General features: G+C 38.3%; 1 protein-coding gene across 1 annotated transcript in view; it reads left to right on the top strand.

Annotated features, from left to right (window-relative positions):
• LOC135091598 (glutamate receptor ionotropic, kainate glr-3-like) overlaps positions 1–13,167 on the top strand; it is a 129,970-nt gene that overhangs the window by 20,158 nt on the left and 96,645 nt on the right. The window contains exon 3 of the mRNA XM_063989353.1: positions 704–794. Coding sequence (XP_063845423.1) covers positions 704–794 — 91 coding nt within the window. The remainder of the gene's footprint in view (positions 1–703; positions 795–13,167) is intronic.

Below are 13,167 nucleotides of genomic sequence, written 5' to 3'. Positions count from 1 at the left end.
TTATGAAGTTATTCACTAACGTTTCGTAAGTTGGCTTTTTTTTTTTTTTTTTTTTAGTTAACTTCAAATTTTCAGATGGCAGATGGCGTTAGAGTTTGTTGACATTTCCTCTTGTCCAACCCTAGCGCACGACAAATTCTCTCTTGTAACATGAGCCAACCACAGTGGCAATAAGGCACCACGTGAACACTGCCAGGGAAAGGCAGCATGTCAAAAAATGCTAAGACACCATGTTATTAATTTAGAGAAACAGAAGGCTACATGTTTCCTATTTTCATGGTACATGTGTAGTGGGGACATTTACTTTCAGCTTACATAATGCCAGTTAATGGGTTAATTATATTCTTAAGATTCAAATCGATAGTCATTGATCTTATATGCTATATTGTTAAAAATAAAAATAGATTTTTGTTCTATATACTGTCAGTAGTAATAAGTCAGTAATGTGTTGCAGATTTAAATAATTCATCTAATGAATTATACAGATATAGGATTTGGGTTCAAAACTTTTTCCGAGATACTTTGTCATAATTGTATTTATCACCACTATATATATATATATATATATATATATATATATATATATATATATATATATATATATATATATATATATATATATATATATATATATATATATATATATATATTCCTTTACCTATATACTTTTTCCCCTTCAGTTAATAATTTTACTTTATTTCAGCATCAAATTTCTTCGAGCACCTGATGGGCAGTATGGTGAGGCCTTGCCAAATGGATCATGGACTGGATGCATTGGGATGTTACAGAGAGACGTGAGTTCACTATACGAAGTATTGTATTGATGTAGCCAGTAATTATATCCTCATTTATGTCGACAAGGTTGAGGACCGTGGCAATTTCTGCATTACTCAGCTTCTGCTGAAGTATATTTTATTTCATTATTTTATTGAATATATATATATATATATATATATATATATATATATATATATATATATATATATATATATATATATATATATATATATATATATATATATATATATATATATATATATATATATATATATATATATATATTTACGAGTATATATATATATATATATATATATATATATATATATATATATATATATATATATATATATATATATATATATATATATATATAAATTTATCTATTTATTTATTTATTTATTTTTTTTTCTGAGCGGCAAGGTCCCTGAAGAGTTTTACAGAAGTTGGCTTATTGTTCATGACGTTTCGTTCCGACCTAGGAAACATCTTTAGGTCTAATGAGGCCGTGTGTGGCATGTCGCCAGCTAGGCTACGCAGAGCTCTTCAACTCTACCAGCTGCAATAGATTGGCAATATTTGTGATTGCTATGGTTTCCGCTTAACCTTCACGAGCAGCGGCTCTGTCTGGTTTAGATATTTATTTTCCGATTCTAAGCCTGATGTCACTGTTGCGCTATGTGTGTGTCATTATTTCTGCTGGTGATGGTAACTCAGATTTTATGGAGGTGTTAGTCATGATTTTTTTTTTTTTTTATGTAAGAAGGACACTGGCCAAGGGCAACAAAAATCAATAAAAAAAAAGCCCACTGAAATGCCAGTCCCGTAAAAGGGTCAAGGCAGTGGTCAAAAACTGGTGGATAAGTGTCTTGAAACCTCCCTCTTGAAGGAATTCAAGTCATAGGAAGGTGGAAATACAGAAGCAGGCAGGGAGTTCCAGAGTTTACCAGAGAAAGGGATGAATGATTGAGAATACTGGTTAACTCTTGCGTTAGAGAGGTGGACAGAATAGGGGTGAGAGAAAGAAGAAAGTCTTGTGCAGCAAGGCCGCGGAAGGAGGGGAGGCATGCAGTTAGCATGAAAATAGCGGTAGAAGACAGCTAGATATGCAACATTGCGGCGGTGAGAGAGAGGCTGAAGACGGTCAGTTAGAGGAGAAGAGTTGATGAGACGAAAAGCTTTTGATTCCACCCTGTCTAGAAGAGCAGTATGAGTGGAACCCCCCCCGACATGTGAAGCATACTCCATACATGGACGGATAAGGCCCTTGTACAGAGTTAGCAGCTGGGGGGGTGAGAAAAACTGGCGGAGACGTCTCAGAACACCTAACTTCATAGAAACTGTTTTAGCTAGAGATGAGATGTGAAGTTTCCAGTTCAGATTATAAGTAAAGGACAGACCGACGATGTTCAGTGTAGAAGAGGGGGACAGTTGAGTGTCATTGAAGAAGAGGGAATAGTTGTCTGGAAGGTTGTGTCGAGTTGATAGATGGAGGAATTGAGTTTTTGAGGCATTGAACAATACCAAGTTTGCTCTGCCCCAATCAGAAATTTTAGAAAGATCAGAAGTCAGGCGTTCTGTGGCTTCCCTGCGTGATATGTTTACCTCCTGAAGGGCTGGACGTCTATGAAAAGACGTGGAAAAGTCCAGGGTGGTATCATCAGCGTAGGAGTGGATAGGAGAAGAAGTTTGGTTTAGAAGATCATTAAATTTGAACATTAACATTAACATTGAAACTTGAGATGAAGTTACAGAGATAAGGATAGAAACCGTAGGAGGGTAGTTTGGAAATCAAAGCTTTGTGCCAGATTCTATCAAAAGCTTTTGATATGTCCAAGGCAACAGCAAAAGTTTCATTAAAATTTATAAAAGAGGATGACCAAGACTCAGTAAGGAAAGCCAGAAGATCACCAGTAGAGCGGCCTTGACGGAACCCATACTGGCGATCAGATAGAAGGTTGTGAAGTGATAGATGTTTAAGAATCTTCCTGTTGAGGATAGAGTCAAAAACTTTAGATAGGCAGGAAATTAAAGCAACAGGACGGTAGTTTGAGGGATTAGAACGGTCACCCTTTTTAGGAACAGGTTGAATGTAGGCAAACTTCCAGCAAGAAGGAAAGGTAGATGTTGACAGACAGAGCTGAAAGAGTTTGACTAGGCAAGGTGCAAGCACGGAGGCACAGTTTCGGAGAACAATAGGAGGGGCCCCATCAGGTCCATAAGCCTTCCGAGGGTTTAGGCCAGCGAGGGCATGGAAAAATTCATTGCGAAGAATTTTAATACGTGGCATGAAGTAGTCAGAGGGTGGAGGAGAGGGAGGAACAAGCCCAAAATCGTCCAAGGTAGGGTTTTTAGCAAAGGTTTGAGCAAAGAGTTCAGCTTTAGAAATAGATGTGATAGCAGTGGTGCCATCTGATTGAAGTAGAGGAGGGAAAGAAGAAGAAGCAAAGTTATTGGAGATATTTTTGGCTAGATGTTAGAAATCACGAGGGGAGTTAGATCTTGAAAGGTTTTGACATTTTCTGTTAATGAAGGAGTTTTTGGCTTGTTGGAGAACAGACTTGGCATGGTTCCGGGCAGAAATATAAAGTGCATGAGATTCTGGTGATGGAAGGCTTAAGTACCTTTTGTGGGCCACCTCTCTATCATGTATAGCACGAGAACAAGCTGTGTTAAACCAAGGTTTAGAAGGTTTAGGACGAGAAAAAGAGTGAGGAATGTACGCCTCCATGCCAGACACTATCACCTCTGTTATACGCTCAGCACACAAAGACGGGTCTCTGACACAGAAGCAGCAGTCATTCCAAGGAAAATCAGCAAAATACCTCCTCAGGTCCCCCCAACTGGCAGAGGCAAAACGCCAGAGGCACCTTCGCTTAGGGGGATCCTGAGGAGGGATTGGAGTGATAAGACAAGATAAAGATATGAGATTGTGATCGGAGGAGCCCAACGGAGAAGAAAGGGTGACAGCATAAGCAGAAGGATTAGAGGTCAGGAAAAGGTCAAGAATGTTGGGCGTATCTCCAAGACGGTCAGGAATGCGAGTAGGGTGTTGCACCAATTGCTCTAGGTCATGGAGGATAGCAAAGGGAAGATATTTTAAAAAAAATTTTATTGCTATAATATTTCATACATAAAGCATGTGTTATACATATAATTACATGGCTTAGTCTGAGCCGTAAATGGCTCCTCAGAACACATAAAGTAAATCGAAAATAATTCTTGACGATAAAAACACATGGTAATTCTTAATTACATTTAAATGCAGCATATAAACCATATCAGTAACCCTATGTAAAGAATTTATTATGAAGAAATAAAAAAAAAATCAAATAACAATTATATAGCAGAAATAAACAAACGAACAATTCAACAACTTAGTACTGTTACCTTTTCATAGAGAAGAAAATTCGTTTTTTTTTTTTTTTTCATCAAGCGGTAAGCAAAATCTCCCTGACAAACTCGTTACATGTAACAAATAATAGTATTATACACATTCATAACAAGCGCATTGTCACGTATGTAATACAAACATATATAATTTCAATGTTTGCTCCTGGAAGTATGTAAATCCATTTTTTTTTTTTTTTTTTTTTTTATGGTGGTAGTGTGTTTCACAGCCTGCGTTCAGTGTAGTAGGTTTTAGTGATCATCTAGTTTCGAGTGACAAAGTGCGCGCGCAGGCCTATTTTTACTGCCAGACGTACGGCGTATTTACTCCCAGCCACGGCAACGCATGGATTCCGCTCTCCCCCCACCCCCGTCACCCCCGCCAACTTCAAGGACACTAACTTAACATTACTGAACCTAACCTGAATGACGTGTAGCATTACTTAATGCTCACACCAAATTGGTAAGCCTGTCTCGCGTGGCGTGAGTGTGTGCTGTGCGTAAGAATACAACCATGATGCAGCTAGGAACTTGAGTATTTAATTATTTTAATATTGCCAAAAGGAGAAGAATTTAAGTACAAACAGGAGATCTAAGAGGTGGAAACCTGTCAATAATCTGTTGTATCTTTATATTTACCTCTGTGACACCTAATTCTTATAACTCATTTTTTTAAGGAACAATAACATATACTGCAAAGAGAAGGCCAGGTACAACCCTAAATTGACACAATATATATGGGTAACATAAAGTAAAATATACATTCAACTAAGTTTTTTTTTCTGTGTATGTGTGTGTTTGTTTGTTTGTTTGTTTGTTTGTTTGTTTTGTGTGTGTGTGTGTGTGTGTGTGTGTGTGTGTGTGTGTGTGTGTGTGTGTGTGTGTGTGTGTGTGTGTGTGTGTATGCGGGTGTGTGTGTGTCAGTTGGTTCCTCAATCTATACAATTTACCACTTGCTTTAGATCATTTTAAACTTACATTTTTTGTGTGTATCTTTCAATTTAGATGTGTGTCTACACGTCATATTCCCAGGAATTTACTGTACTGTACTTGTTGAACAGTTTCATTTTCTATAATAACAAGACAAAATTCATCTTTGAATGACTTTTAAGGGATACCATAGTTTTTTTTTCCCTAAGTTATGATTCAATTTACTGTGTGTTATCTATTGTTTTATATGTCCTAAATTGTGCTTTAATTGATTATATTAATATATTTTATTTTTATTTTTATCAGCAAAAACCAAACTGGTATCATCAGCAAACATCGCATATCGCAACATCGCAGGAGGAGGCAGTAGACACCTGTCGAAACGATAATTACTCCCAGTGAGGTCTAAAGCACTGTTCAGGGGGTGCTGTGAACTTATCATTAAACCCAGCTGTGACCTCACTGAACGTTTCCCTTTGTGTCTCACAACACAAGGGGGCAGTCACAGCCTGCCCTCTAAAGACAACTCTCTTCCTCCACACAAAACTACAAGCACCTAATAACACACACACCTTTCACTCAAAAATTTTAAAATCATCATGTCGACTCCTACACCAGCCTCGGAGTCCCCATCTGGGGAGGGGACCATAAATGTCCCCAGGTCGGACTGCCTTTCTGTCGACGACCCTGAGTGTCTTGACACCCACCCTCGACTTTTTCTTCACTAACTTCTGCAACATTCGCGGTCTAAGATCTAATTTTCAATCTGTAGAACACCACCTCTCCTCTTCTAAACCTCATCTTTTTTTCCTCACTGAAACTCAGGTGTCTGAGGCAACTAACAGTAGCCCCTTTTCTGTTCCCTCCTACTTTCTCTATCCTCATTTTCGATCCAAAGCTGGATGCTGCGTTTATGTGCGCAATCACTTAACCTGCTCTCGTGCCCACGCTCTTGAATCTTCCGAGTTTTCCACCATCTGGCTACGACTACAGTCACTCTCATACTAAATTTATCTGTGCTGTATACCTCTCACCTAACTCCTCTGACTATAAGAAATTCTTTGACTACTTAACTTCCAAAGTGGAGCACATTCTGACCCTCTTCCCTTTTGCAGAGATCTCCATTCTTGGAGACTTCAATGTTCACCACCATTGGCTTTCCTCTCCCTTCACTGACCATCCTGTTGAACTAGCCTACAACTTTGCTATCCTCCATGACCTAGAGCAATTGGTGCAACACCCTACTCGTATTCCTGACCGTCTTGGAGATACGCCTAACATTCTTGACCTTTTCCTGACCTCTAATCCTTCTGCTTATGCTGTCACCCTTTCTTCTCCGTTGGGCTCCTCCGATCACAATCTCATATCTTTATCTTGTGCTATCACTCCAATCCCTTCTCAGGATCGCCCTAAGCGAAGGTGCCTCTGGTGTTTTGCCTCTGCTAGTTGGGGGACCTGAGGAGGTATTTTGCTGATTTTCCTTCGAATGACTACTGCTTCCGTGTCAGAGACCCGTCTTTGTGTGCTGAGCGCATAACAGAGGTAATAGTGTCTGGCATGGAGGCATACATTCCTCACTCTTTTTCTCGTCCTAAACCTTCTAAACCTTGGTTTAACACAGCTTGTTCTCGTGCTATACATGATAGAGAGGTGGCCCACAAAAGGTACTTAAGCCTTCCATCACCAGAATCTCATGCACTTTATATTTCTGCCCGGAACCATTCCAAGCCTGTTCTCCAACTAGCCAAAAACTCCTTCATTAACAGAAAATGTCAAAACCTAAGTTTTGACATTTTCTGTCAAGTAAGATCTAAGTCCCCTCGTGATTTCTGGCATCTAGCCAAAAATATCTCCAATAACTTTGCTTCTTCTTCTTTCCCTCCTCTATTTCAACCAGATGGCACCACTGCTATCACATCTATTTGTAAAGCTGAAATCTTTGCTCAAACCTTTGCTAAAAACCCTACCTTGGACGATTCTGGGCTTGTTCCTTCCTCTCCTCCAGGCTCTGACTACTTCATGCCACCTATTAAAATTCTTCGCAATGAATTTTTCCATGCCCTCGCTGGCCTAAACCCTCGGAAGGCTTATGGACCTGATGGGGTCCCTCCTATTGTTCTCCGAAACTGTGCCTCCGTGCTTGCACCTTGCCTAGTCAAACTCTTTCAGCTCTGTCTGTCAACATCTACCTTTCCTTCTTGCTGGAAGTTTGCCTACATTCAACCTGTTCCTAAAAAGGGTGACCGTTCTAATCCCTCAAACTACCGTCCTATTGCTTTAATTTCTTGCCTATCTAAAGTTTTTGAATCTATCCTCAACAGGAAGATTCTTAAACATCTATCACTTCACAACCTTCTATCTGATCGCCAGTATGGGTTCCGTCAAGGCCGCTCTACTGGTGATCTTCTGGCTTTCCTTACTGAGTCTTGGTCATCCTCTTTTAGAGATTTTGGTGAAACTTTTGCTGTTGCCTTGGACATATCAAAAGCTTTTGATAGAATCTGGCACAAAGCTTTGATTTCCAAACTACCCTCCTACGGTTTCTATCCTTCTCTCTGTAACTTCATCTCAAGTTTCCTTTCTGACCGTTCTATTGCTGTTGTGGTAGACGGTCACTGTTCTTCTCCTAAATCTATTAATAGTGGTGTTTCTTCTTATTATTCATTAATGATCTTCTAAACCAAACCTCTTGTCCTATCCACTCCTACGCTGATTATACCACCCTGCACTTTTCCACGTCTTTTCATAGACGTCCAATCCTTCAAGAGGTAAACATATCACGCAGGGAAGCCACAGAATGCCTGACTTCTGATCTTTCTAAAATTTCTGATTGGGGCAGGGCAAACTTGGTATTGTTCAATGCCTCAAAAACTCAATTCCTTCATCTATCAACTCGACACAACCTTCCAGACAACTATCCCTTCTTCTTCAATGACACTCAACTGTCCCCCTCTTCTACACTGAACATCTTTGGTCTGTTCTTTACTTATAACCTAAACTGGAAACTTCACATCTCATCTCTAGCTAAAACAGCTTCTATGAAGTTAGGTGTTCTGAGACGTCTCCGCCAGTTTTTCTCACCCCCCTAGCTGCTAACTCTGTACAAGGGCCTTATCCGTCCATGTATGGAGTATGCTTCACATGTCTGGGGGGGTTCCACTCATACTGCTCTTCTAGACAGGGTGGAATCAAAAGCTTTTCGTCTCATCAACTCCTCTCCTCTAACTGACTGTCTTCTGCCTCTCTCTCACCGCCACAATGTTGCATATCCAGCTGTCTTCTACCGCTATTTTCATGCTAACTGCTCTTCTGATCTTGTTAACTGCATGGCTACCCTCCTTCCGCGGCCTCGCTGCACAAGACTTTCTTCTTTCTCTCACCCCTATTCTGTCCACCTCTCTGACTCAAGAATTAACCAGTATTCTCAATTATTCATCCCTTTCTCTGGTAAACTCTGGAACTCCCTGCCTGCTTCTATATTTCCACCTTCCTATGACCTGAATTCCTTCAAGAGGGAGGTTTCAAGACACTTATTCATCAATGTTTGACCACTGCTTTGACCCTTTTATGGGACTGGCATTTCAGTGGGCATTTTTTTTTTTTAGATTTTTGTTGCCCTTGGCCAGTGTCCTTCCTACATAAAAAATAAAAAAAAATATTTACATTTTCTACTTACATTTACTAAATCATTGATATATAATAGAAACACGATTGGGCCTAAGATTTAACCTGGAATGGTCTCCCTGCCTAACACTGCTGAAAGAAGAATATTAATTATTAAAGAAAAAAAAAATGTTTGAACTTAGTTGGTAAGATAACTCTTGAATAATTGAAATGGTAACCCTATAATTCATACATTAAATATCTTATCTAACAATATTTGATGATCTAAATATTCGAAAGCTCTAGATCAATCTAGAAATAACCCTATAGCAAATAATGCTGTGTCAGGGCATTTATAGACATGCGAAGTTAATTGAACTAATGTTGTTTCAGTTGATCTATTTTGTCTGAATCCATGCTGACACTATTTTAAAATATTATGGTGCTCTGGAAAATCCGTCAGACGATATGTTATAGTAATTTCATATGCCTTTCTCAATGCTGATAAAACGAAAACTTGTCTATAATTTATAACGTCATTTTTTTCTCTCTTTTTATGTAAAAAAAAAAAAAAATAAATAAAATCTGTTTTAAGTTATTAGGTGACGGTGAACGTCACAAGGCGCAGGACAGGCCGCCTCGCCGCCCCCGCCCACCGCCAGGAAGTGCCTGTTGAATGCTTGTGGAATGGCTTCTGTATCACAGTTTAAGTTAATGAAACTGGGCTGGCTAGGTTTTTGCTTTCCATGGATATTATTAAAATTTTTCTATGTTTCTTTGGCATTGCCTTCATTACAGTATGCAAAAACAAAAAAACAAAAAATTCTTTTGTCTTTTCTTTGGCACCAAATCATAATTTTTCAGTTATTTCCATCTAAACCAGATGGGTTAGAACAATTAATTTACATTCTGGCCTTATTTCATTATAGTATGTGTTACTGTTGATTTTCATGTCAGGTCAATGACCTTTGGAAAATCTCAGTTGTTTATCTAATTGTTTTTTGAAATGTTGCAAATAAGTAAAAAGAAAAAAAATGGAAGAAAAATATAGTGTTCTAAAGATTTTTAATTATAACAAAATAATTCTTGAACTGACCAGATCTAGGAAGAAATTCCTCATATTTAGAAGAATTTGCTAACATTTCAGATATCTCAAATCTTCCAGAATGCTCTATCAGATACTTTTAGAAGTTTCTAGAATATTTTAGATTATTCTATTCAATGTAAACATTTCCATAATATTTTAGAACTTTCTAGAATACAGTATAAATATGTAGAAGTATCAATAATTTCCTAGAATCTACAATTTTTTTTTTATTATTCAGAATATTCCAAAGTAGGTTCAAGAATATTCTAGAAAGATCGAGAACATTTTGGGACACATTCTAGAAAGAATATTCTAGAGTACTGTTTGACAATATAAAAGTAAGGGCTTACACACCACCAAACAGTTCTGCTTTGGCTGCCTGAAAAGACACATCACAAGAGATGAAATGGCATCAAGAGGCTGGAATCATTCTCCAGATGCATTCTGCTACATATGTGGTCGATTCACCTAGAAAAGCGCAAAGAAGTTCTCTGTAACAGCATCAGGAAAAATGTGTGAAGCTTACAAAGTATGTTTTGGTGTTCCAGCTCTGAATTAAGACAAGACCTGGACACTTCATTTTGCTTATGAGCATTGTAAGAGAACAGGTAAAATAGCTGTTAGTTTTTAAAGAGTAAAATCCAATTAAGAATATATATATATATATATATATATATATATATATATATATATATATATATATATATATATATATATATATATATATATATATATATATATATATATATATATATATATATATATATATATATATTAAATAACACAAATTCATACTGTTCTTTTTTTCAGGATGGTATAGAAGGGAAAACAGAGCCATAAAAATTCTTAGAATATGGCATGAACTTACTGTTTACTCAGATGACTGCTTTTTCTGCATGGTGGATCCTTCCAAACGCCGATCTCGGAAAAAAAAAATACACTTTTTTTTTTCCTAACCAGACATTCCGTATTTCATTGAACCAGTACCACACAGTCCTGATCTTCCTCTAACAGCTCCTCAAGAAAGGAGTTAACTATCAGAAGAAAGCAGCAAGTCAGAAGATGAGCTAAACAGGGAGGACATAGTTGTAGTTGAGAGGAATCCTTACTACCGAAACCAGAGACCTCAACCTCATCAGAGATCTTTGTTTGACAAAGTCAAATGGTGAGCTTTTGATTTCAAGGGTGAAGGAATGGGATTTACTTGATGACAGTATGCAAGTGACTAACCAAAGAAAGCTGCACAAACATTTTTCCAGCTTCTTTGCAAAGGAGAATAGTCTATGCTACTGCATTGATATATCTGGCTTGTTTGATGCTATTGGAATTGCTTGCAATGCAGATGAATGGAGACTCTTCATTGACAGCTCCTCCAAAAGCATGAAAGCTGTACTTCTGCACAATGGAAACACGTATCCATCTCTGCTTCCTGCTCATTCTGTGCATCGTAAGGAGGACTGCAGCAGTGTAAAGCTTCTATTGGAAACTTTGAGCTACAACAAGTATAGCTGGGAAGTTATTGGAAACTTCAAGATACTGGCTTTCTTGATGGGACTGCAAAGAGGTTTTACCAAGAATTCCTGTTTTTTTCTCTTTTTGCCTTTGAGACAGTAAAGATAGAGCAGGGCATTACCAGAGAAAGCATTGACTTCCAAGGTCTGACTGTACAGTCACAGAGCACACAATATCAAACATGAGCCAATAGTGAATCCTCAAATGGTTTTGTTTCCTACAGTACACATCAAGCTGAGTCTCATGCAACAGTTTGTTACAGCTCTTGACAAGGAGTTTGTTGCCTTCAATATCTTCAAGACTTGTTTTCTAAGCTTTCAGAAGCAAAGGGAAGGGGTGTTCAGAATTTCTACAGGAGCTCACAGAAAAGGAGAAAAATCTTGGGAGTGTTTCATTGTTGTAGTACAGGGCTTCCTTGGCAGCAGATTGATTATATGGAACTGGTTGAAGCTTTAGTGAAAAGCTATGATGAGATGGGCTGCAGAATGTTCTCAAAGGTCCATATCCTAGATATGGACAACTTCAAGGAGGATATGGGTGCCTATTTAGAGAAACAAGGGGAGCGCTTCCACCAAGATATAATGAACCTTTAACAGAGATATCAGGGATCCTTCAATGAAAACATGATGGGAAACTACATTTCGGGGTTCATACATGAAAGTGATTTGTTGTATTCACGCAAATCAGGAAAAAGTGTTCATTTTTACTCCTAGAAATTAATTTTAGATTTTTTTTTTATCATTTGAATATCTTATTTTCTTGTTTTCTGTCCAGAATTCTTGAAAATGTTGAAATTTAGCTAGTTAGTTTTCTAAAAGCTACAAAAGCTAATTTTGACAGGAATAATGAAAATTATCTATTGTTTTTGCAATGAAAATAGTTGGAAAATAGCACTTGCTTGTCAAAGACAAAAATGGTGTTACATAGTGTTATTCATGGAACACTATTCCACACATTGCGACTCCATTCCTGCATTTATTTACAATTTCTAGCGACTCTTGCAGTATTCTTTCCACTGTTCAACATTGTAGCTCTTCTTTCTTCCATGCACTTGTTTTATCGAATCTTGAGTGGTTTTACCTGTTACAGCGTAGAGGCTACCATGTCGGATTTTGCTGGGTCCCTGCACATATTGACTTAGAGAGAATGAGAAGGCCAATAAGGTGGTTAAAGAGGCTGCGTCTCGGGTTACTACGTCCACCCCCCATTCCTTTTTATGACTTATACTCCACTATAACGTTGGCAGTTCTTGTAATTGGCAGGGCAGTTGGGAGGATTTGGTTGCCATCACTAAGATGGGTGAGATAACTTCTGTATCCTTACGTCCATGAACTTATGTCCATGTGCAGGAGCGCCGCTCAGAGATTGCTATGGGTCGTCTCCGGATGAGTCTCACGCATCTCACTCATGATTACCTTATGTCCCGGAAAATGCAACCATTTTATGATTACTGCTTAGTTCCCCTTTCGGTGCGATATTTTCTAGTAAAGTGTTCCAGTCTGATGGAGCTGTGGGAGCGATATCTTTTCTGTTATCGCGATGAGGATGGGACTTTCAAGATATCGCTGATACTTGGAGAGAGGGCTATCTCCCTGGGACATGAGGTCCTTGTCTTTGTGGAGAAGGCTGGTCTTATAAACTCAATATATGTTACCTTTTAACTGTTTTTTCTTTATTATCATTATTTATTTCATCAGTAATATAGTATTGAGCAGAATTTTATCCTTGCACTGGAAAGAATATAGAGGCAAGTGAGGAAGTTACGTAACGAAAAACGCTGAGTCTTCGGACCTGGGTCAGTGGGGTCAGTGTCTCGAAAACGTAACGAACAACGCCAGATATCTGGGTCAGTAGGGGCAGTGCCTTGG

This window comes from Scylla paramamosain, chromosome 38, assembly GCF_035594125.1.
Source record: "Scylla paramamosain isolate STU-SP2022 chromosome 38, ASM3559412v1, whole genome shotgun sequence".
NCBI classification, from domain to species: domain Eukaryota; kingdom Metazoa; phylum Arthropoda; class Malacostraca; order Decapoda; family Portunidae; genus Scylla; species Scylla paramamosain.
Note: the sequence above shows the minus strand (reverse complement) of the source record. Positions and strands in the feature narration are given on the sequence as shown.